The following is a 25,997-nucleotide window of genomic DNA, read 5'->3' as shown; positions in this document are numbered from 1 at the left end:
CTTTGACTTTCCAAGAAAACAATAGTAAAAATCTGCCTAGAACCAAAAATAGCTTCGACTCACCGTGGCCACCTTCGGGTTCGCCGCATCGAGCTGCACCCTGGTTGCCCCTCCACTGTCGCCAACCACCACCGGAACCCCATCCTCTTCGCGTGAGGTGAGCACCACCCATGGTGAGCAATTAAAGAGAGGGCTAACAGGGTGGTAAAAATTACATTTATTACCGATAAAAGTTTGTCGAGATTTCTTCAAGAAAAAAGAGATATAACGAACAATCAATTAAAAATAGAAAATGTCTTACTTTAATTTTAATTTGTTTCGTTAGAACTATTTTCGAAACAAACTATTTTCTAGTTGTTTTTATTGTCTATAAAATGACATGATAGTACTATAGTAGGTATTTCGTGGACAGAGATAGCAAGTACAAGACACTTAGCTCGTACTGCCGCTAATTAACATGCCATTTAAGTCATTATTAGTAGTGAAACGGTAATTAACCCATGAACACTCCATAGAAAAGCCCCGCAAAAAAGAAAAAAAAATACTCCTTAGAAAAAGGTGTAGAGGTGACGGGCTTTCCTACCAAAACTTAGCCCTACGGCCCTACCAATGTTTTGGTAGTTAAAATAGTACTTGTGCTTGGTTTGGATCGAAACCAATTTATTGATAATACCCATGCTAGATTTGATATCAATTTATGTTAGCTTTATATAGCAAATCAAATATAATCTTACCCTATAAAAAAAGTTGATAGTGCCAAAATTTACATACTCAAGTTTTGGCACTGTTAAAGAATCTATCTATTATATTATATTATTAAAGGAATAGAAAAATGAGCCTCCACGTTCGCTCTCATGGCCTAGAAATTCTCACATTAATCGGAGAAAAAGAAAAAGCAGAGTCCATATAGAAATACAATTTAGAAATAGCTGAAATTCGGAATTAAAAAATAAGGAATATTAGAAGAGGAGACTAGAGTCCATATAGAAATACAATTTAGAAATAGTTGAAATTTGTAATTTAAAAATAAGGAATATTAGAAGAGGAGACTAGAGTCCATATAGAAATACAGTTAGGAAATAACTGAAATTCGGAATTAAAAATAAGGAATATTAGAAGTAGAGTATAGAGCCCATATAGAAATACAATTAGGAAAATAACAGAAATTCGGAATTAAAAATAAGAAATATTAGAAATAGAGTATAGAGTCCATATAGAAATACAATTAAGAAAAAAAAATAGAAATTCGGAATTAAAAAATAAGGAATATTAAAAGTAGAGTATAGAGTCCATATAGGAATTTAAAACTAACTAAAATTCGAAATAAACATAATAAAATAAGAATTAGAGTTTTGAGTCCATATAAAAATACAATTTACAAATAACTAAAATTCGAAATTAAGAAAAACATGGAAAGAAGAGTTTAAAGTCAATATAGGAATACAATTTAGAAGTAACTGAAATTAAAAATTAAAAATTAAAGAATATTGAGAATTGAGAGATGAGTTTAGAGTCCACATAGAAATACAATTAGAAATAATAAAAATTCAGAAATAAAAATAAATAATATTGGAAGAAGAGCCTAGAGTCTATATAGAAATACAATTTACAGAAAATTCGGAATAAAAAAAAAGCAAAATTAAACCATATAGGAATATATATAATTTACAAATAACTAAATTTTAATATTAAAAATAATTAATAACTAACGCGTATATAAAATAGAATATGAATATTACGTTTCGTTAAGTTATTGCAAAATTTAAAATTATGATGTTATTCTAATATATTTGAATAATATAAGGAGAAAACATAAGAAAATATAGACTGCGCGGGCCAACATGCTATTTGGTCGACTGTCAGCATTTTGCCCTTGACGCTCATGCATCCCAGCCGTCCACGTCCCGGAGGAATAACACACCCTCCAGCCTTCTCCTCCTCAATCCACCGACGCCGCCGCCGCCGCCGGCTACTTCTCCGGCTACTCCCCATCGCATGTTCCGATAGTCCAAGAGCGGCGGCAACGACGGCTGGCTTCTCCAGCGAATCCATTCAGCTCCGGCTGGCCTCGACCTGACCCTGCCCCCGGCGGCATCCTCGACCGGATCCGTCTAGCGGCGACCTCCGCAATGGCGGCGGCGGCTCGCTGCCCCGGTGACCATCGCGGGGGTGGGCTTCTCCCACGACGACGGCGGCCGCGGCAGCAGCAGCACACAGCGAGCAGCCGGAGCCGGGCAACCTGCCGCCATTGTCAAGGCCGACAGGTAATAAACAGGTATGCGCAGCCTGGTTACAGTATTTTACGCCCTTCTGAATTTTGCTGCGAAAGTAACTGAGATTATCGATGATATGAACATGTACATCACTAGAGAATATTGCGGGTCCCGTGATTAGCGACATTGCTGTGTGCAACGTTTGTTCCTTTTAGGTATTATTACGTTCCTTTCATGTATCTTTGGACGCTGTCGATTAGTCCAGTGACTCCTATCCCAATTCCTCTTGCCACACACCACTTATCCGCTGCAGCAACCTCGCAATCCCCTCGGCGCTCGCTGGTTCCAGCCAAGCTGCTTCCGTCCTCCTTCACTTCATCTGTGCAACAGGGTAAAGCTTCCAGATCTTGCTTTGCTGTTTTTTTTTATTAGTTCATATCCATCTTATTCTACTACAAAAATACTTGATCTGTCTCCGGTGCCGTTCACTGATTTCGTTTTTTCTTTGTTGTTGTTTCTCGATGATTTTAGGTTATTCATCCGGCCCTGGTGGTTTTGCCGTCTGCAAACACCTGTCTTCCATTCGCATTTCAGAAGAAAAAGAAACACACACACAAAAAAACTACTCGTCAGAGTTTTCTTCCTAATTTCCCATCCAAAACCAGTAGTTTTCATTGAAAACAAAATCATTTGTTGTTGTACTGTCCCCGTATTTTGTTCGTAGCAATTCCCATCCAAAAAACAAAATCATCCTAGCTTTTTACTTTCACCTTGTTCCCATCGGTCCTTGTTTAGATCTTCCTAGTTCTAAGTTTACCAACATTTCTCCATCTTCACATCCAATATCTCTGTACCTACCAAAATTACAAAGAGAGAGAACAGGGAGACAGCAAATTCAATCCGATGGCGGAAGTGGCATTGGCTAGCTTACGATTGGCAGCATCACCGATCCTGAACAAGCTCCTCGCTGACGCTTCAACATACCTTGGAGTGGACATGGCGAGTGAGCTCCGTGAACTGGAGACCAGCATCATGCCGCAGTTCGAGCTGTTGATTGAAGAAGCTGAGAAGGGCAACCACAGGGCCAAGCTGGACAAATGGATACGGGAGCTCAAAGAAGCCTTGTACAATGCCGAGGACCTGCTGGATGAGCATGAGTACGACATCCTCAAGCGCAAGGTGAAGAACGGAGGCGAGGATCCTTCTCCAGATCTAGAGCATGCCTCCTCCATCGGTTCCATCATTAAGAAACCTATGCGCGCAGCATCAAGCAGCTTGTCCAATCTGCGACCGAAGAACATAAAGCTTGTACGCCAGCTGAAGGAGCTCAAGGCCATCCTAGCGAAAGCAAGGGACTTCCGTGAAATGCTTGGCTTACCGGCTGGTAGCAGTGTAGAGGGGGCACAAACTGGACATACAAAAACAGTGGTCGTTACTGCAGCGACATCAACCCCACCACCAAAGGTGTTTGGTCGCGACGCGGACCGCGATCGCATTGTTGATCTTCTTACCCAACACAAGACTTGTGCTGAGGCTAGCCGTTTCGTTGTCTCCATTGTTGGACCTGGAGGCATGGGGAAATCCACCTTGGCTCAGTATGTTTACAATGACAAGACGATACAAGAACATTTTGACGTCACGATGTGGGTTTGCATCTCACGCAAACTTGATGTCCATCGTCATACAAGGGAGATCATCGAGTCTGCAACAAAAGAGAAGTGTCAAAGGGTTGGTAATATGGACGTTCTCCAGTACAAACTAAAAGAAATACTGCAGAAAAAAGAGAAAGTCCTGCTTGTGTTGGACGACATTTGGTTCGATAAATCCCAGGACGTTGAGGAATGGGACCTGCTACTTGCTCCCATACTATCTTCTCAGAATGGGGCAACCAAAGTTCTGGTAACTTCTCGATCTAAGACACTTCCACCTGCTCTTTTCTCTGAAGATGTCATTGATTTGGAAAATATGAAAGATACTGAGTTCCAGGCACTCTTCAAACACCATGCTTTCTCTGGAGCCACAATTCGAGACCTCCAGATGTGTGGCTGGTTCGAAGAGCATGCAGTGAAGATTACTGAAAGGCTTGGAAGATCTCCTTTGGCAGCAAAAGTTGTAGGTTCCAACTTGAAAAGGGTGATGAATATCGATGATTGGAAAGGTGCTCTCACTATAAAGATAGACAATTTAAGTGAACCTAAGAGAGCTCTGTTGTGGAGTTATCAGAAATTAGATCCATGTCTTCAGAGATGCTTTCTGTATTGCAGTTTATTTCCAAAAGGTTACAAATACATAATTGACGAGTTGGTTCACCTTTGGGTTGCAGAGGGATTTATTGATGCACGTGATACGAATAAAAGAATGGAAGATACCGGCATGGATTACTTCAAAGAGATGGTCTCTGGATCCTTTTTCCAACCATTTTCTGAAAGATTTGATAGTACGGTGTACATTATGCATGACCTCCTTCATGATTTGGCAGAGTCACTCTCTAGAGAAGACTGCTTCAGATTAGAAGATGACAAGGTGAGAGAAATACCATGCACTGTTCGGCATTTATCTGTTCGTGTTGAGAGTATTATACAACATAAGCCAAGTGTCTGCAAGCTACAACATTTGCGAACTCTTATCTGCATTGACCCACTAGTGGATGTTGGGAGCAATATTTTCGAGCAGGTAGTATTGAATCTGAAGAAGTTACAAGTACTTTATTTGTCGTTTTACAACACTAGAAAGTTGCCAGAATCAATCGGTCAGCTAAAGCATCTTCGGTATTTGAACATCAAGAAGACATTGATTTCTGAACTACCAAAATCATTATGCGATCTTTACCATTTAGAGTTACTTTATTTGCGTCCGAAATCGAGGTTACCTGACAAACTCTGCAATTTATGTAAGTTACGACATCTTCAAATGTACTCTGATGGATTGGAGCTGTCACGGATTCCTGACATAGGCCGGCTAACTTTGCTTCAACGTATTGATAGTTTTCACGTCCTAAAACAGAAGGGACATGAGTTGCGACAGCTCAGGAACATGAACGAAATTGGTGGGTATTTATCGCTCAGAAATCTTGAGAATGTGATTGGCAAGGATGAAGCTTTAGAGTCGAAGCTGTATCAGAAAAGTCGTCTTGAAGGATTGACGCTTGAGTGGAATGATGCGAATAACATGAATCCAGAGAATTGTTTACATGTTGAGATTCTTGAAGGCCTCGTGCCACCACCACAGTTGGAGCACTTATCAATTAGAGGTTACAAATCGACTACCTATCCAAGCTGGTTACTCGAGGGTTCCCAGCTTGAGAATCTAGAATCCTTTGCTCTTTATAACTGCAGCGCTTTAGAAAGGCTACCATCCAATACCAAGCTCTTTAGGCGTTGCCGTGAATTGAGCCTTAAGAATCTCCCGAATATGAAGGAACTATCATTTCTTCCAGCAGGTCTCACAACGTTGTCAATTCGTAGGTGCCCACTGCTTCTCTTCGTTACCAATGATGAACTGGAGTATCATGATCATAGTGAGCATATCCACTAGGACAGAGCAACTGGTTGCACAATTTGCTTTGGTTGGGGTGATGGGCCCATTTTTAGATGCACTGTCATCGGATCATTCATCTATGAAGCAGTTGGCAGCATTGATGGACTCTGATATATCAAAAAATCTTCAAACCATTGAACGCGCTCTAGAAAGAGAAGATGAAGTAGTGATGACCAAGGATGTCATCAAGGCATGGATGCGTTGCCACGAGCAGAGGATGAGACTCATTTATGCAAGGAGGATTGGGCTACCATTGGTCCCACCGTCAGGACTTAGTGATCTCTCCCTTAAATCATGCACAATTACAGATACAGCTCTATCCATATGCCTTGGTGGCCTAGCTTCTCTGAGATGTTTGTCCTTATCCAAGATCATGTCTTTAACTACTCTTCCGTCAGAAGAGGTCCTGAAAAAATTGACAAAGCTTGATTGTTTGATCATTGATGCCTGCTTGTTTCTCGGATCGTTGGGGGGCTTGCGAGCTGCTACTTCCCTTTCGCATTTAAGGTTGAACTCTTGCCCTGCTTTAGAGTTGGCACACGGTGCAGAATTCATGCCAGCGTCCCTTAAGAGACTCGCAATAAGTTGTTGTGTGCTTGCACCCGACTTGTTCTGTGGCCACTGGCCGCATCTGAAAGATATTTTCATACACGACTGCAGAAGCTCTGTGTCGTTGTTTGTTGGTGATCTTAGCTCCCTGAAAGAATTCACACTTTATCATTTGCCAGATTTATGTGTGCTTGAAGGCCTGTCTTCCCTTCAACTTCACAGCGTGTGTTTGGTAGATATCCCGAAGCTTACTGCTGAGTGTGTGTCAAAGTTTCGTGTCCAGGATTTACTGCATGTTAGCAGCTCTGCGGTGTTGAACAACATCATCTCGGCTGAAGGTATCACAGTTCAGCGTCTCTCATCCTTCAAAGGTGCAAGGAGCCATCCGTTTCATTTGAAGAAACTATAAATTCCTCATCTGTCAAGCAGCTGCGATTAGAAAGTTGTCAAATGAGTTCCCTGCAGGGAAATCTGAAGTGCCTCTCCAGACTGGAGGAACTTGACATCTTCAGTTGCCCCAATATATCATGTTTGCCAGATCTCCCATCCTCCCTTCAGCGCATATCCATAGTGGACTGCCCCAATATATCATCTTTGCCAGATCTCCCATCCTCCCTGCAGCACATATACATACGTGACTGTCCACTACTGAAGGAGAGCTGTAGAGTACCCGATGGGGAAAGCTGGCCAAAGATTGCGCATATTCGTTGGAAGCGTATTGACTGAATTATGCTTCAGATTCACAAGAACAAAGGAACAGAAAGGTAACGGTTTCATCAATGCATTATGAAAATATAAATTTATGCAAGATCATTTCCATCCATTATTGTTCGTCTAAATACTTCTTTCGGTTACCAGTTAAATCGCTCTCTTGTCCTCTGGCAGTGCTGTTCCTTCGCCCCCTGCATTGCAGACCTCCAGAGTCTCACACAGCTGTTTGGCTATGAACGAGAGGGACCGGTTCGTATTGACTGATCGGTCTGAGCTTCTTCTTCTTATTCTTGTGTGGTTGCATTTCGCTGGCTGCTGGCTATGGTCTATATGCCTATGGACTATTACCGAGATGTATCTGTGTATTTGGATCTTGCTCTGTTATGTTTCCTGTTTGTTCTTTTGGACTGAATTGCTTGTAGTAGCTGTTATCTATGGTGTGCAACGTCTACTGTATTACTGCACCGGTGAAGCTTTGTATGGGAGTACCATGGTGCTTTTGAACTCAGGCTACTGTTATCCTCTCTTGGAGTGTTTCCTTTTGGACTTGGTTTCTATTGAGTATTGACTGTAAGCCTGTAACTATTATCTCTTGTATGATGAGATGCAAGATAAGGCAAACCTGCAATAGCTCTAGTCAACTTGGCCTTGCATTGCTGATGACCTGATGGAAATCGTTTTATTTTACCCATTCGTTCTAAACTGTATATTGTAGTCACGGGTTTCCTGTATATTTGAGGCCAATTTTTCTAGACTAGCTGAAGACCAATTAAGTCTCTTTTATCCTCATGTAGCTTTGAGATCTTGAAAGGATGGAAAATATGTAGTGCAAACCACATATGTGGTGTAAATCTAGAATATACCGTCGGATCTAAAAATGGACGTACGAGATTTGGTCATGTCACCAAAGGTAAAAATTTTATTCCTAGATTAACCATAAGTAAAACTTTAAATGGAAGTAAAATTTTTACTCTTGACATGAACTCGGACATCTATTTTTTTATTCAACGGTAGTTTTTCCAGGGTTCCATCACATATGTTTGCAATACATTTATTTTCCAAGAGTGGCAATTATATGTTTGCAATACATTTATTTTCCAATAGTGGCAATTATGATGAAAGGGAAAGGAGTAACGGGTTATTACTGCTGTCACGTAAGTACCATTTTATTTGTTTGTTTTGATGCGCTCGTCACTCTACTGCAAGATATGAGGAAGAGAAGAGACGTGATCCTATTCTAACTGGTGGAGCTTCAGCGATTAAACATGAAATCGAAGTCTGTCACTGTCTCTGTTTAGTGAATGTCTCCTTCAATTTGGCAAGTCTCAAGTGGTTTACCAGTAATTTGGCAATTTCACCGGCTGTTGCTGGGAAGAGTTTTTCCCATGGCAAAAAGCATTATCACTGACTGCCGAGTTAGGCTTGCTGTTGCCAAGTTGTTGGGGTTAGCTTAAGCAAATTCATGTATTTTATTCACCGGATTAGTAAGTGATTAACAATAAGGGTTTGGTTTTCAACAAATCCAGCTCAGCTAAACCTTAAGTAAATGTCATTAAGTACTTAGAAGTTGTTCTTCATTACTAGTATCTGGACAGTAATAAGTACTTAATGATGACCATCTAAGCATACTAAGGTTAGTATCTGGACAGTAATGAAGAACAACTTAATTTAGCAGTAAGTTCTTCATTGCTTAGTATTCCTATACTTAACCATTATCAGTGCATAAGTACTCCACTAAACCATTTAGTACTTATGCTTAGATTTTATTGTACATTATCCAGTGGTGTGGACAACCAGATTAGGCAGTGGTTTAGATTTGGAACTCAATTATCCTCTGGAGTCCCTACTTTCTACAGCATTTCCCTGTTTGCGCACTTTCATGGATGATCCTGCTTCTCCAACATCTTCTGATTTTGATTGTTGTTCAAAAGGATGATTCAATGGCTGCCCCCTCAGGTATTGTTTGGATAATGGGATAGGGAAATGATTTCCCACCTATTAAAAGGTATCTTTAAATCCTAACAATTTATTCTTCCATTTAATCCTAACCCTTCATTCATTTCCCAATCCCAATCCCACCCTCCATTTCCCATTATCCAAACACACCCTTATGGTTTCGACCCTGGATGTCACCTAGGATTTTCGACGAAAAATAAGAGAGTTTAGAGACGAGACGTTTGTTGGTCACTCATAATTAGCAATTGAGTGCCAATGAGTTGCTTCAAACGATATATCAAACGTAGGATTGGATGCAAAAGTGAATGCAAAATTAACGGGAACATAGGCATCGTATCACACACGAGTCAGGGCACTGTCAATCGGGAAAAGCCTCTAATGAATCAACTTGTACAAATTTTCTCAGGAACAGAACTAAAATGAATCAAGAATTCTATACCGAAATTAAAAAAAATAAACAACGGAACTACAAGTTAGATAAAATACTAGAGCACCAGGTATGTCCTGGGTATTCTACTACAAGACAAACGCATCCAGACATCCAGTTCTGCCAAAATGCATCCCAGAAAAAGCACCTCAACTCTAGAACCAACCTTTATTTCTTTTCAGCATCATACCCCCCCCCCCCCCCCCACACACACACACACAACAACAACAACAAAACAAAAAAACCACTAAGAAAAGCATCATCTAAAAACATGTTATTTTCAGAAAGAGCAGAGTATATGATTTTAGTAAAAACAATCCTACTAGCTATCAACTTTTTAGAATGATGTAATCTAAGATGTTGCTGCTATGTCTACAAGTCTGGCAGCAAATAAACCAAAAAAAAAAAACATGTTGACTCATAAGGCAACTATTGCTGCTATCTGTAACCTCCAATAAGAAATAAAGGGTTCTTGATCCCTGAGCGAGACATGCCACTTCACATTTCACCTTCCTATTGCTATGATTACTTACATAACAAACTATATAACATCTGGCTCAATGTAGCTACATATTCGGACAGCACGACAAAAATCCACTGGTTAAGTAGCAACCAGATACCAGGACGGCTGGAAACCAATAGCTTCAATAAGTTTTGGGTTTTCGAACTCGTGTACTCCTCCGGGGATCCACAGCCACCAAAACAGTCTTTTCATTCTTCATATTGCCGGGATCTTTCTCAGTTTTAATTTTCTTCGCAAGCACAGGAAGCCCATGTTTCTTATTTGGTTTCTGTCCACGCTTGTCTCCAGAGATGATTTGCTTGGCAACTGGAGCTGTTTCTTGAACTTGTTCATAGTCCACTATGTCTGCACTTGCTTTTTGTACTTTGGAAGGAGGCATAACCAGCTCTGAATGCTCCTCTGGCTTGACCTTCTCAAATAGCTGATAACCTTCTTTGGCTGCTTGATTATCTATGAGGACATCATCAGCGCTCTGCAAAGATAACCAAACCATCAAATGAAAAGGTTTTTGCAAATATGTTGATCCAGCACGAGTCCCTATTTCTTACAACAGTTTAGGGAGTACACTATTTAGCTTTGATAAATAATTCAGTATAAAAATAGGAATCATTATGATTACGAGGCAATGTCAGATCTATGAAAGATCAGCAAATCATTACAAATGATGGTATCAAGCACATGTATATCGCATATCACACTATCGCCTTGTGACTGTATATCGCAAAGCAGGAAACACCATGACGTTACACAGATCTACTGCATATTCAAGAAAACACCATCATGCTCAGCTTGTTTTTCACCATATACTTCGACATAAAATATTTATAGTTGACTTCTAGAAGATTATGAAGGACTAGAGGTCCCACACCCACACACATGCAACTAGAAATCCTAACATGACATGACGGAGATCTACATGGTTTATTGGATGGGCAAAGAGTTGGTATATCCTATGTTCCTTTTTATTAGGAACCAGCTACTGGTCAAAGTGTTCTTCATACATTAGTTCTAAAATATCGTGTGACAAAATAGAGAAGAATAAGATGCTATAGCTAAACTTACTTCTTTGTATAACTCCCCTACATGGGCATTGGTTAGGAAATTATCTTTACCACAGAACATCTCAATTGTGATTCCATTTAGATCTGATTGTACTGCATCTTCTTGTGCATCATTTTTCTTCATACATTCCAACACACAGTCAGTGGACCTACCAAATACAGGTGGAACCACAGCAAGTGATCTATCTAAGTCATCCTTCTGAAGCAAAGTATGCATACACTTTGTTTTCTGATGAGAACGTCTTCCATCCTTCTTACAACAGGTCATCTGATTCTGAATCTTTTGAGGCACCTTAACCTGTTTACGGTCTAAGCATTGTGACAACTTCTTGTATTTGCTGCGAGCATTGCTGAGGCGACCCTGAAGACTAAGAATTCGGGACTGGACATCATCAACTGTAAGAAGAATCTCTCTTAAAGAATATTGTTCAAATACCCTGTCATTCTCAACTAACGCATCATCAGTGCTTTCGATGTCCTCAACAACTGCGTGAAGAGCGACAAATAGAGAGGATTAGCAACTATTAAGAGGAACAATTCCACATTAAAATATATAAAAGAGTTCAAAAATACACATTTCCTGCCTTTCAGCTTCATTAATATAACATCGTGCACAATCAATCCCCAAAAGATAGAAAAGTACCATAAAAGATAAACTAAAAGAGATAAACAAACTAAATGTGACAGAAACTCAGTCTGATATCAAGTTCGATGGCTGCTCCGATAGATACTGTATACAGAAACAATTTTACCCAACCAATTTTTGCAGGTATGCAGCTTGCACGCAAGCCTGCAACTCTAGCATCCCGAGGAACAGGCTAAACGTGTGCTTTAGAAAAACTGAAATTTTAACAGTACAGGCATACTGAATTCAGACCCCAAAACAATGCACAGTGCGATAATCTGACCACTGACAAAAAAAAAGGGGCAAAAGCACGTACGTTAATGCTCTAACAACCACTTGCATTTCAGATTGAAGAGTGACTGCAACAAAAATTATATTTTCTCCTTCTAAACTACAGAAAATAATCTTGAGCACACAGGCACAACCATGTAACTTACCTGAACTGTCAAAACCACCATTAACCAAGGGACCATCCGTTTGAACTCCACTGTTTTTGTTTTCTGCAAAAGATCAAGAGTCTTCGTTACAGTCAAGTATAAACACGAACCCCATGCAAAATATGATACTCATTCAAGACAACAATTTTCTCTAGCCCTATAAAACAAGGACAGGATGTCGAACCATAATAAGACAGTGCGGGGTGCCTCTTCAAGTACAATGAGGTATCTACAGTGTCTTCATCTCTTTTCCTTTTTCTTCTCTTCATGATAATTCTCTCATGACTTTGGGGATATAGTTTTCCCGGTTCTGATTTAGGACCATCTGCTTTAACCATCTCCAACTGCAGATCTTTTTCATGATTGATAATAGCAAGTTCCCTGTCATACTTTGCTACCTGTGATAAGAGATTCTTCATATGCAACTCCAACCATTGGCATCGCCACATTATTGGCCCAACAATCTTTCTCCACTCGGCTGTCACCTGTCTCCGTCTGAAACAAAATTAATCTGATTACAAGCTACGACACACACATAGCATTTATCAAAAGCGAAAAGGAACACAAGATGTAAATGTTCTCTTTTAATTCCGTTCGAACAACACTACAACACCATGCTAACCACGTCAATACGATTTCAAGAATCAACGGTCTGCAAGGACCTCATGAAGAGATGATGCTCACCTGACCATCCTTGGTGCAGAGCTAGCGCGATCCGCACCGGTACGGGTTGGACCAAGAAACGGCGAATCCACCTCCATGCCATCCATCTCCGACTTCGTGTCGTCGTCATCATCATCGGACGACGCGGAGCAAGAGGGCCCGAACGAGCTCGAGCACTCCGTGCTGTCACCATGGTCGTCACCTTCATCAGGCTGATGAAGGTGAACATTATAATCGGCCATGTTCCCAAAAGAGCCAAACGTCCCCACCGGATCACCACTGACAGTGACACGCACAGCAGAGGGGAGCGCGCGGTCCTCGCAGCTGTTCCCACCAAGAGCCTTGGACTGATCCGTGACATCACGTGCCTTGTCATCCGCGCCATTGCCGTTGCCACCCATCCCCGCAGCCGCTGCCATTGCCAGGGAAGGAGAAAAACCCAAAACCTCCCCCCTCTCCTCCTCCTCCTCCTCCAAGTCTAATCAACACAAAGCTAGATCACAAAATTTCATTCACAAACACAATCCTCCATTAGTACCACACAAACAACGCATCAAATAAATCAGTAACAAGAAAAAGTTGGACCGATTAATCCGAGGGAAAAATAAACAGACCGACCGATTAATCCCTTGCCCCCCAATCTACGCCACGCGGCGGATCATCCAAGCGGAACGGAGGAAGAGAATGAGGCGTACCTTCGATCCGATCCGACCGGAGATGGCGGGGGGAGCACCGCGCCGCACCGCACCGCACCGGCCGCGCGCGTCACCCCCCTCCCCTCCCCTCCCTCCAACCCCACCGCCTTGGCCAATCCGCACACGGGAAAGTCGTCGTCGTCGGCGGCGGCGTCGGCGTCGTCTTGGGCGAGGTCGTCCACGCCGATGGCCAACGCCGGCCTCCCTCCTCGCCGGCTGCTCCCTCACTCCGGCCTCCGGCAGATGGGAACAACAGAGAGAGTTTGGAGATAGAGAAAAATGAGAAATACTACTTTTCACAGTCAAATAGACGGGGAGAGATTTTTTTTTTTTGCCGTTTATACGTTTACATGTTTCAAAATAAAGTTGTGAAAGGGTATATGAGGGGGAGAGATCAGATCATTAGAGATAAAGCTTTGGAACTCCTTTATTATGTGTCACAGTTGAAGCTTTTCCTATATTGTAGAAGAACACTAAAAATAGGGTGTGGATCTTGATTTTATCCAATGTGAACATGTTACAGTGGGCTACTGTAATTGTAATCGCCACCACATGTTAATGATTTTTCTATAAAAACCAAGCTTTACCATGTTTGTTTGTGTTAAAAGAGAAAAGGAATTCTCCTTGTTCCATAATATATTTTTTTTTATCATGAGACAGTACTTTATTATCTACATATCCATTTTATTATTAGTTTATTCCCCATCATCTATTTTTTATTAGTTTATTTTCCCACCTATCAATTTTTTACTACTTTATTGTTTCATCTATCACCTTTTGTACATTATTTTTCTTCGACTACTTCCTCCATTTCTTTTAAGAAAATTGGTTTAGTCCCTTATAATATGGGATGGTTGAAGTGTACCATTGTAAGATACTAATATTTGTTTTTAGATAGAGATGAAAGAAATCATTTTATAGGCTCCTCTAGATACAAGCATATTAAACCATATAATTTTAAATATAAAATAGTGTGGACTTGTAACGATTTTTCCTTTTGTTTATATTATGTTGGAAAACACGGTCATTCTTTTATGAGAATGGTATCACTTATTGGCACATACACAAAATGATAAAGATGAAAAAGTGTATGGAAGTTCCAAAACAACTTATATTTAGCACAGAAACCTAGTCAGAGGAAAGAATATAAATTTCAAGATTAAAATTAGACACACCATTCTAACATAGATGAAATTTAGTTTATAACAATTATTCAAGGGCACAAAAAATGAGTTAAACATTACGAAGTTGATAAGTTGTTTTAAAAAGGTTTTTCTAAGAAAGATTGATGGATATTTTTTTCTTGGAAATAGTAAAATTTAGGATCTTCGGAAGTGTGCCTAGTCCATAGTATATAAGCTACCAAGAACATACCAGAAAGTCCAATAATAGGTAGCTGGAAATTGAATTCAACATGATTATACGTAGCCAATTAAAGCCATTATAATGCCAACATATAACACATTGTCTTTTTTATAATTTCCTACATATTTTGTATTTTTGACTTAACAACCTTCGATAGAACAAAGTTACTATTTTCTAGTAGTGCATTAACATCTTCACAAAAGATCCATCAATAATTTTTATCTTCACTGAGTTTGTGCACTATTTTAGTTTGTTTTGCTCCTGCTCTGCCGATGAGATTATTAGACATAGTATCAATACAATACAATGCAATGAAGTAATGCAATACAACACAACACAATGCAATTCAATACAATAAGAGAGAGAGAGAGAGAGAATGAGAAATAGATGGAGAGAACAGGGAAGGTAGAGAGTGTGAAATAGATGAAGGGGTATTTGGTAAGATGCCATTTCCATTACACACATTTCCGTTCAAACTAAGTTGTGAAAGAGTCCCAAAGATAGGGAGAGAGAAATAGATGGAGAGAAACGAGAGAGAGAGAATGAGAATGAGAAATAGCTAAATAGATGGAGGGGGAGAAGCATTTGATGATTTTTGTCATTTCTGTTACACATGTCCTCGTTCAAACTGAAGTTGTAAAATTAGAGGGACCATCCCACATGACCCACACACTAAAATTAGAGAGTATGTAAGTCCTAGGGTAGGTGGCTTGGGTTAGATAAAATTGAATTCAACATGATTACACATAGCCAATTAAAATAAACAGTATTAAACATGGCAACTTGCTTGTTGTCACTTTTATAAATTTCCTATTTTTGACTTAACAATTTTCTCTTTGCTAAGTTTTTGCCCAATTTTGTTTTAGTTTGCTCCTACTCCAACTATGGCAGTTACGGGAACAATAGACATAGATAGTACCGATACAATCCAATAATGAGTTCAAGTTCCTCCAACTTAACGTATCTCTTAATCTCTTTCCTATTACCTTGGTCCTCATTAGATAATACAAGCAGCAACATATATAATGGTATGATTCTACATATCAATCTACTATCTGTGTTATTCTGTTTTCAAATGTATGCTGGATGAATGCACTTTTATATGCAGGAATGATGAAGCAAATGGTCACATCAAACTTACACTAGCAAATAGGGTTTATATATGTCAAGATGAAATCATGTGTACCGCATTTTTTTTGCAAAATAAATAAATAAAATGCATATTAGTAATCCAACTAGAACTAACAAATTCTGTTGATGAGTTATTAATTCTGTTTCTTCCCTTGATTTCTTATAAAAGCAATGTGTATTTCTTATTTGTCCATCGCAGATGAATTTAGATATGGAATATTAAGTGTGCTCATCTAGGATATCCTTATAGAATGCATATGGATTCTATAGGATATCCTAGATGAAAATAACCCAAAAAAGATGCAATTTTCTGACCTTTGATTCGTGTGGAGATCCCTACTCGAGTTATCACCATCTGCTCTGTGCTGCCTTCATCTTCTTTTATTGACATTTGGACTTAGGTTCAGCATTGGAGTTGAGGGTGGTAGGTTCTAGATCTAAAGAGAGATTGGAGTGATAATGATGATTTAGAGAGAAGTCGGAGAGGAGTTTCTGCTAACGAAAGCCATGTGTGATGAATTGGCAATGAGTTTGGTTGGAGACTAGGCGAGAGATGCCAATTGGTTAGAGGTGACGACAAATCAATGGAGATAACCACTAAAGACGGGGAAGAATAGCACAACTAAACCAATTTCCCCAAAGAAAATAAAGAGCTCCACCAATAGAAAACATGTGGTTGGAAGGGGAACATAAGGGTGGTGGGAAGTGGCAAAGGGAGGCCGATGGGAGCTTCCTGCCATTAGACCAATGTTAGTAAGCAGCAAGGTGAAGGGCCACGGTCAGCGATGGCGGCTATGAGGTGGGAGGTGGAGGTTGATAGGGTTTGGGAAGGAGAGAGACGGATATTATATATATATATATATATATATATATATATATATATATATATATATATATATATATATATATATATATATATATATATATATATATATATATATATATATATATATATATATATATATATCATTTTGCAAGGATTAGAGACGGTGGATTTGACATCCAATGGCTAGAAATTTGATGGCTCCTCTTCTAAAAACAGAAAGGGATTTGTTTCCTTTTGCCACTCATTATAAATGTATTATCACTTTTGCCACTGAAAATTTGCAGTTCTCTTTGACCATCCTCCTTAGTATGTATTTCTATTTTTTTTTATCACTGTGTAATGTTGTTGACCAATGACCATCAAGTTTGCAACTAAAAGGTTGTTACGCCCTTGTAGATGTTTCACGAAAAATATTGAACTCTAAACAAGAACCATAAAAAATATTAAGAAAACTAATTATGGCCACTTAGAATATATTAATTTTAATAAAGAACAAAATGAAAATTATATTATTTTTTTTAAAAAATCCACCATGGGAATGTTCCACCCAAAATATCTATACTAGAGAATTATGTGCATTGCTATTTATTTTTTTATACTATAGAATTACAAAAGGGTCCTTAGGAACATACAATATTACAAACAAACCCTTGTAAAATGCTATGGGCTAATCCGAGACATACCGATTTTCCCAACGAGGAGATGTTAGAAACTAGGGTCAAAATTATTGCAAAGCAAATTACACGTATGGAACACCCACTTCTATATAAACGATTTTTCTATATAAGGATACCTATAGGTTACAGACGGGCTATAACTGATCGCATCTGCAAAAATCAACTTGTGTTTTCGCATCCAGCTCCTTAAAAGACCCGTATACGGAAATACATTTCTGCAAGTGGACACCTATTTTCTCATTCGGGCCTATTAAGAGGTCCACCTGCGAAAAGTCCAGCCTACCTCCCTCTACCTTAAAAATTCTACCCACTCCCTCATTCTCTCTCCTTATCCTCTCCATTCTTATCCACTCCAGCCTCTCCACTCCTCCCACATCCTCTCCTTCATTCTTATCCTCCTCTCCTAAGCCACGGTGGTAGGCTCGAGAGTAGTGGTGGCGGGTAGGAGTAGTGTTGGCGGGCTCGAGCGCACCGGCAGCGAGCGGGAGTGGCTCCCTTCGGGCTCGGGAAGGGCGGGTCCAGAGCTTGATGGAGGAGGTGAGGGGCGACGATAGCAGCGGCAGAGCCATCCCCTGCGCTGGTCCGACGGTGGCACTAGAAGGTGCCCGGCAAAGGAGGCGACGACACACCTAGCTAGGTTTTTCTTAAGGATTTTTATTTTTTTTCGAATATCTTTTTTGCGTGCAGTGCGGACGACATAATCATCTGCACGCGAAAATCAGAATTTTCGCATACGGGTGCGCCACCCGCACATAAAAATAACGATTTTCTCAGATACTTTCAGACATAAGGATGGCCTACCCGCACGGAAAATAGGTTTTGACCATAGGGAAAAACATCTTCCACTACTAGAGTGGATTGAATCAATCACCATCGTAAGAAGGATTAAGGGCACCCACAATGGTTATCTATAGGCTCTCTACAAGAGATCCATGTCAGCATATTTTCCTACTTGGAAAAGATTAAATGAAGAGAGATAACAAAGCTATCTACTAACCTGGAGATAGTTTATAAAGAAAAACGAGGCAATGCATGAGAGAGCTATAGATACCCACGTAAACATACTATTGCTGTGGTTTACTATTAATCTAGTCTATTGCTGAGATGTACATGTTTTATAGAGAGCACCTTACTTTACCATTGCGGGTGCTCTAAGGAAGATGGACACTCCATCACTACCACGAGAAGGAGATGGACACCGAAACTAGTACCGAAGTTCTCTGAGGCAACGCCACATGGCTTACTTTGAGGCAACACCATGTGGCTCTGTTCGTTTGCACGGTATGGGAAAAGTAAGCCTTGTGTGACGTGAGCGCACTTCCCTAACTGTAAACCATTTTACCTAGAAGTTTTTTCAAAAATCTATTTTTAAAGTTTTACAATAATTAATACTTAATTAATCATACACAATAACCCACCGTTTTTTTCAACGAATAGCCCAAGCAAATATTTGGATTGAAGGAAGCCTAGCCTATTGGTGAGGGAGTAGAATCAGAAAAGGATTGAACCGAAAAGGCGAAAAGACTGAGACCGAGAAATCCAGTCCTAAACAGTGAAAGACTGAATTTTGTTTGATCCATTCGGTTAGTCTCTCCGTTAACCCAAAAATGAAAAGACCGAATTAAAAATCTCCAATATGATTAAACTCTAATTTTCACATCCCTACTCCTTATAGGCATGCATCCCAATAAGAGTCTTTACTGAGACGTGCTTAGAATTTTTTTGTGATTTTTGTGTTGAAAAATTATATGATTTATTTGTATATATGAAACGGTTGTTGAATTTCGGTCAGAACCGAGACCGAATTTGCCGGTCCTAGCATTTTTGTGTTGAAATTCGGTCTTCATTTTTCAATAATTGAACTGACCGAAAGACCGAAAACCGAAGACCGAGATCAAAATTTTTGGTCTAACCGAATGCCCACCCTTACCCCCTCCCCCTAGCGTGTTGCCAGAGAGCCACCAAAAATGGAGGGGAAGAGGGACCAGTGTGTGAAGGAGGTTCCCCGTCTTCCGTGTCTTAGGAAAGCTAAAATTTTCACCCACCATTCGTCTTGGAATTTTTACATTTTGAAAACTTATTTGAACATATACCCTTGAAAAAAACTTATTTCAGGAGTAGACCCTTTTTCTCGGGTTCAGGGTTATTGGCTCCGAGATTCAATGTCTCGGCACACATCCTAGCCCCTGTGATAGCTAAGTCGCTGATATGAAAGGGGCCGGCGCTAAACTCTTTGGCGCCGAGGACCTATTTATAAAGAAAATTCAAAAAGAGTTAAAATCTAAATATTTTTCTTATAAATAGGTCCTCAACACCAAAGATATTGATATCAGGCCTATTTGTGATAAAAAAATATGTACATTTTGACTCTTTTCAAAAAATATTTTACAAACAAGTCATCAACGCCATAATGTTGGGCACTGACCCCTCTATGTCTTGGCCTCTCGGGTGTGAGGGGGACGGCGCCAATGCCCAACATCATTATACTTCGGCGCTAGGTTCATTGGTACCTATAAAATAATCCATTTCTGGAATAAGTTTTCTAATGATCTATTTATAAAATAAGTTCTTAAAAGGGGCCAAAACATAAAAAATCCAGACCATTTGTCACCAAACTCGTAGAAGCACCGTTACCCAGACAGCCCTGTCCCACCCTCTCTTGATAGCAGAAAATTTCTCCCGATTAGAAACAGACCCTGATTGGATCCAGAGGGCTAATAATTAGCCCTCCAAAATCTTATTATTTAGGAGTACTTAACGCAGATTACTGACAAAACTCATTTCATAACCCCTGGGTTAATTCGCATGACAAATCTAAGAAGGTATGTTAATCCATGATTAGCGGATGATTACTGTAGCAAAACATGGATTAATTAGGCTTACTAGATTCGGCTTGCAAATTAGCCTAAGGATTATAGAATGGGTTTGGTTAGTAATCTACGTTTAATACTCTTAAATAATAAGAATTTGGAGGGCTAATTATTAGCCCTCCGATCCAAACAGGGCCAAAACCTACAACAGTTCCATGTAAATTTTCTTTAGAGATTCATTGACCGTGATTTCTTTCACCTAAATCATCTGCGAAAACGAATTATAATTCCCCCCGGAGTTAAGCAAACCGAAACGTCATTGCTTCATACTCGTACGTTCTACTTCCTCCCAAAACTTCCATGGGACTCTAGCCCCGGTCCGCCCCTGGATACGGCACACAGAATGACAGAAAGGTACTACTAGTAATTTGTCATACCATACAATAATATACAAGAACCAACATGATAAGTTTCTGTCCGTCAGATGGTGACCGAGCGGCTGCCACGCCAACGCAATGGATAAAACAAATGCCTCTGCGTCGCCATTTTGCAGCATCATCAGCTCCAACGCTCCATGCAGCAGGCAGGCAAGTAGCCGGCAGTGAATCAGTCCCGAAAAGGCAGGAGAATCAACAGCCATACACTATCTCATAAACTAATCTTATACCATGCTACAAAGTACACACTGGCTATCCAAAAAAATTGTATGTTACACACTCCCTCTTTCTATATCAGGTAAACCGTCAGGCAATTGAGCGTTCCCTAGAGTTTGGTTCAAAGGCGGGCAACTATCTCCTGCGGTTCGGAGAGGACTCAGCTGTTAGTACTTCCACAGTTCCACTGCCATTACCCATTAGTTTAGGGGGAAAAAAAGAGCAACAAGTGGCTGTCATTGCCAAGTTGCCATTGATAATATCATAAAAAATTAAGCCCTTTCTGCAGGCTGCAAGCTACTACTACAATATTCAGAAAGGAGAGGCATGCATGATTGACAGTGTGTATGACAGTATGAGTGAGGTTAGTTGCCTCTGAGTAGCCAAAGATTAGGTATATGAACTAGATCGATGATAAGTTTAAATCCAATCAGGAAAGGGCAAGCAAAGCATTTTCAGGTTGTATCAGAACTAAGGCTAGAGAGCAAGAACCTTGCAAATTCTACTTCATGAAGATAATAAAGCTGAAGGAGGTTGCAGTGCATGTACAACAATCAGGTCTACTGCAAATCAGCAGCAAGCAAGAACAGTTGATGCAAGTTCTGAATCCCCAGCTCATCAGCAAGTAGAGAGCGTAACCGAGTCACTGCCTAATATCAAATACAACATCAACCTGCATCATAACTGTGTTCTTGTGCAAATCATCAGAAGTTACACTCTTAATCGATCGCGCCGAATCGCGCTGAGAATTCGCTCGACGGAAGCGCGGTAATCGCGTTATTAAGCTAGCTTAAGCATCATCTGATTCATCTCTAACAAGACAAAGAGATGCATATCACATCACATCAGCCCTGCATAATCTCCAGAGGTGATGATCTGATACCCACATTGCTAGTAGTATATACACATGGAGTAATTATCACAAGCACAAGTAAAGGTTTGCTTGGCATTCTTGGCAATGGCGGCCATGGCTGCACATCCATGAGAGAGCAAAAGCAGTAGAGTGGGCATACCGAACCATGGGTGTGGGTGTCGCAGTCAGGAGTAGAGGGGGCGCTCGGTCCAGGCGCCGGCGACGTGGCCGTTCTCGCAGACGTAGGCGCGGACGACGGGCTCGCCGTCGTCGTGGTAGCCGTAGAAGCTGCGGAGGCAGAAGGCGGCGTAGAGGTCCCAGGCCTCGGTGCAGCCGCAGAAGGCGCAGTCGACGGCGACGGTGGGGCGGCGGGTGTCCCGCAGGGCGCGGCGCACCTGGGACCTCGGGAAGTCGTGGAACACGCCGCGGAACACCATGTACTTGCGGCGCTCCTCGGCGTGGACGCACCCGGGCCAGTCGCAGATGTAGAGGCGGTCGCCGCGGAACCTGCTCGCCAGCAGCTTGTTCCCTTGCTCCCTGCTCAGCGTCCACGACCCGGACGCCAGGTGCGCCCCCACCGTCCCCAGCCACCGCCGCGCCCGCCTCCTGCTCCCCGACGCCACCCCTCGCCGCGCCGCGGCGGGGGCGGGGGTCGCAGCCGTGTTTGAGATCTGCGCCGCCTCGGAGGGGGAGCAGTCGTAGGCGGTGTCGAGGTAGAGGTCGTCGTAGAGCGACCACGTAGTGGCGGCGGCGGCGGAGGAGGAGGAGGAGTCGGGGGGTGGGGCGGGGGCGGAGGTAGCGGTGGAGGCGTGGTCGAGGGAGGAGGAGGAAGGGGAGGGGGCGGGGACGGAGAGGTCGGGGCCGATGTCGAGCTCGAGGCCGAAGTCATCGGAGGGCTCGAGGAGGACGCCGGCGCGGAGGAGGCCCGGGCAGCAGACGGAGAGCTTGTGGAGCGCGGCCCACGCCCTGGGCGCGCCGTCGGGGGACGGCGGCGGGAGGAGCTCGGCGGGGAGCGCCCGCGTCAGGCGCGGCGGGAGGCACGCCGCCCTGAGCAGCGCGGCGAGCCGCGGCGACGCGCACGACGCCCTCGCCCAGTCCCGCGGGTCCCCCTCCAGCCTCCCCAGGATCTGCAGCAGCACGTCGTCCGCCAGCACCGACAGCGGCGACGGCGAGCCCCCCTCCGCCACCGCCTTCCTCTTCCCGCCTCCGCCGCCGCCCCGCGACGCCGCGTCCTCGTCGGCGCTCATGGCGTTCGTTCTCCAACTTTCCCGGCGCGACGAAGCTTTTTTATTTTTATTTTTATTTTATTTTGGGGTGCATAAAAATGAAATTGGTTTGGGTTTTGGATCGCGGTGGAGAAGAGAGCGGTGGTGGAAGTGGAAAAGGTGGTTGGATATTTTTTTTTTTTTGTGGAGGCGATGTAATGTTGGGGGGATGATGCATTCTGTCCATGGATTGTTTATTATTTGTTGGGGGAAGAGAACGTGTGGATGGAGTTCGTGCGTGTGGCGCTAATCACTAGTGCCTGCAAATGATGAGAGAAGCGGATCCCTGTTGCGCCGCTCTAAATATTCACTAAAAATAATACTAATGAGTAAAATGCGACACATGTAACTAAATTTATTCATCTATGTCATTTAACATGTTAAAATATATAACATGGTAAAGTGTATTATTCCGACTCCAAATTACCACGACCCCTCTACGATCCTACGTGATGCTTACATATCGTGCCACGTGGATACTAAAATAACATGTCACATGAACATTTCAGATCCAAACTTTCTTTTTTTTTCCTCCACTACATTTTATTCTTTTTTTTCCCTCTTTTTCCCACATCAAAAGAAAGGAAGAACAGAAAAAATGGAGAAAAAGATAAATAAAATGAGTCAACACCCATGTAGCATGTCACGTGAGCACCATGTAAGATCTCAGAGGGATCATGAAAATTTAGAACCTTAATAATACACTTTAACAAGTTCAAGTATCTAAAAATGTATTTTTTAGAGTTTGGGGACCTGGATGACATGAGCGAACTAAGTTTAGGGACCGGCATTGCACTTTACTCAAAAAATAAGCTCTATAAGCATACTGGTAGCACTAAATTATATCAACATACGCGAATAAGAAAAACAACATATTTACAGATGAAAAATAATTTGTGAATAAAACTTTTATATTCGTGTTCTTAGCAACCTAAAAGCAAAGGCTGAAAAATAAACTTCGATGAAAAAAAAAACTCAAAATCAGCTTCAAATTTAAGGTTGAAAATTCAAATTTTGACTGATAAACATAAGCATAAGCAAAAAGATGAGATCCATAGTACTGTACTAGATACCACCATCTCATCTGGATGAAACTAGGTGATGTCGAATACAGTAGTATTTTAGAACGAATGGTGCATTACCACCCACTCTCCTAGGTAAAAACACATTTGACACGTCATTTAGTAGTCCACTCATATAATAGTTACATATATTTATATACTACACCATTATTAATAAATGGCCAACCTCTTATACATGCATAGACTATACCCTTTGCTAGAGTAGAGACCTGACATGTCTAGGGAAGGTATTTTGGTTTGTTCAAAATATAACAAATGTAAAATTAGATAGTCCAAAGTGAGAGGATTGGTTAAAGGTGATCCAAAGTAAAACTTTCAAAATAAAAACAGCCCGATATGCAATTCACTTTATTTTTAAGTAATTTCTTAGGTAAAAGTTACCATGGAATATAAATAGCAACACTGTAGCAGACTTGAATTCCTGTAGTTGTATGCCTCCACGATGATAGCCGGCTTGGATTCTTTTAGGAGAGGAATAAAAGACATGCCATATGTATTAGTATGGTATTATAAGTATAATTGGATCAAACTACCCTCACATTCTCCCTTACTCCATTACTTTTTTTTACATGAAACAGCTGGAGAGTCGCCTATTGTGCTATAATAATAATAATAATAATAATAATAATAATAATAATAATAATAATAATAATAATAATAATAATAATAATAATAATAATAATAATAATAGGGGTTTACGTACAGGACGAAAGAAAAGAAACAGAAAGAAAGAAAAAGAAAAAGAAACGAAATTACAGAATGCTATCTATCCATGATTACCATAGGGGTTTGTCTACTTCTTTTGCCATGTGCATATGCAAGCCAAATTCAGTCTTAAAGCTGTCCTTCCATTTATCAAAACTGACCGAAATATTGTTGAAGACGTAATCATTTCTTCTGCTCGAAATGTGCCAAGATCCAATTGCAAGCAATTTAATGAAGAATTTGTGATGGAAATTGTTATAGGCAGTTGTGATTATCGACGGGGGATACACGTAGACCGGATACATAGGGTATTGGGTACGTTGGTACGAGGATCTACACAATACGACATCAAGCAAACAAGAAGACAAACATTATACTGGCTAAGGCTCCTCGTAAGGTAATAGCTCTAATCCACTTTATATGAGATTGATATGGAAAACCAAGGATTACAATAGAGAACAGTCGATCTCGAGATTACCAGCGAGACCCTTGTCGAGATGGTTTCGACGAGATCTCCCGGCGAGTAGGCTTCACGTCCTCCGAATTGTAGGCTATGGTGGTGGTATTGGCGCTATGATTCGATGCCATAGGACCCCTCCCAGGGGGTGTGTATTTATACCATGAGTTAACTTTATCTCTAAGTAGAACTCGGAGATACCGAACCCAGCACGATATAGTACAATCCTAATCCTCTTCGAGTAGGACTCTGCTTTTCACTTACCCGTGAGGATTATTTCCATAATCTCTTATTGATTTCCTTATCATATATGAAGATGTATCATACATACGAAGGTATGCCATATCCGTATATTCCATAAGCCGTAGGATAGAAGGTATGCCATATCCGTAACCATGACAGTGATTATATTTATAAATTCTCCTGTCAGATTCCATTGAATTCCAATGTGTTGCCAGCATTGTTGTGCAAAAGGGCAGGAGAAGAATAAATGAAACATGTCTTCATTGAGCGTAGTATGACACATAACACACTTGTCACCACTCTTAATGTTGAAAATTTTCTTTTGAATCATTTCTCTTGTGTTGAGACTGTCCAGTAACATCAGCCAAAGGAACACTTTTAATTTCATAGTACATTTGCTATGCCATATCAGTATCAATGGTTTGTTTGTTGTGATGTGTCCAAAGAACATGTTATAGACCTTTTTTTATTGGTATTGATCAGAGTTCCATAGGTATTTCCATTTATCAGGTTCATTGGTGAGGTCAATGTTT

At 41.1% G+C, this 25,997-nt stretch overlaps 2 protein-coding genes and 1 pseudogene across 5 annotated transcripts; 1 reads left to right on the top strand and 2 right to left on the bottom strand.

Moving 5' to 3' along the window:
- Positions 1-1,875: 1,875 nt before the first annotated feature.
- LOC4338554 (putative disease resistance protein RGA3) lies at positions 1,876-7,651 on the top strand (annotated as a pseudogene). The gene is made up of 3 exons (XR_001545996.3): positions 1,876-2,604; positions 2,745-7,063; positions 7,185-7,651. The product of XR_001545996.3 is annotated as a putative disease resistance protein RGA3 (transcript).
- Positions 7,652-9,641: 1,990 nt separating this feature from the next.
- On the bottom strand, positions 9,642-13,668 carry LOC4338553 (uncharacterized). Of its 3 annotated transcripts, none has more exons than XM_015782446.3 (6): positions 13,398-13,668; positions 12,724-13,195; positions 12,224-12,534; positions 12,040-12,102; positions 10,979-11,463; positions 9,642-10,388 (listed from the first exon to the last, which is right to left on the bottom strand). In XM_015782446.3, exons 2-6 carry the CDS (start codon positions 13,119-13,121, stop codon positions 10,038-10,040), a joined length of 1,608 nt encoding a protein of 535 aa, XP_015637932.1. In that variant the 5' UTR covers positions 13,122-13,195; positions 13,398-13,668; the 3' UTR covers positions 9,642-10,037. The 3 variants fall into 3 exon arrangements, with proteins under 3 accessions (XP_015637932.1, XP_015637933.1, XP_066167166.1); XM_015782447.3 differs by having other exon boundaries at positions 12,724-13,180; XM_066311069.1 differs by having other exon boundaries at positions 12,724-13,668.
- A 7,669-nt stretch (positions 13,669-21,337) lies between these two features.
- On the bottom strand, positions 21,338-23,028 carry LOC9272149 (phytochrome A-associated F-box protein). The gene has a single exon (XM_015782312.3). The coding sequence runs from the start codon at positions 22,957-22,959 to the stop codon at positions 21,898-21,900; it is 1,062 nt and encodes a 353-aa protein (XP_015637798.1). The 5' UTR covers positions 22,960-23,028; the 3' UTR covers positions 21,338-21,897.
- Positions 23,029-25,997: the final 2,969 nt, after the last annotated feature.

Source organism: Oryza sativa, chromosome 5 (assembly GCF_034140825.1).
Source record: "Oryza sativa Japonica Group chromosome 5, ASM3414082v1".
In the NCBI taxonomy this organism is placed as follows: Eukaryota; Viridiplantae; Streptophyta; class Magnoliopsida; order Poales; family Poaceae; genus Oryza; species Oryza sativa.
This window is presented reverse-complemented; position numbering and strand designations above follow the sequence as displayed.

Coding starts and splice junctions, on each gene's coding strand:
- LOC4338553 (XM_066311069.1), bottom strand. CDS start 13,121: ATGGCAGCGGCTGCGGGGATGGGTGGCAACGGCAATGGCGCGGATGAC. Junction 11,464..12,039: donor TGGTGGTTTTGACAGTTCAG/GTAAGTTACATG, acceptor CTCTTCACGCAG/TTGTTGAGGACATCGAAAGC. Junction 10,389..10,978: donor TAGGGGAGTTATACAAAGAA/GTAAGTTTAGCT, acceptor TTATCTTTGCAG/AGCGCTGATGATGTCCTCAT.
- LOC9272149 (XM_015782312.3), bottom strand. CDS start 22,959: ATGAGCGCCGACGAGGACGCGGCGTCGCGGGGCGGCGGCGGAGGCGGG.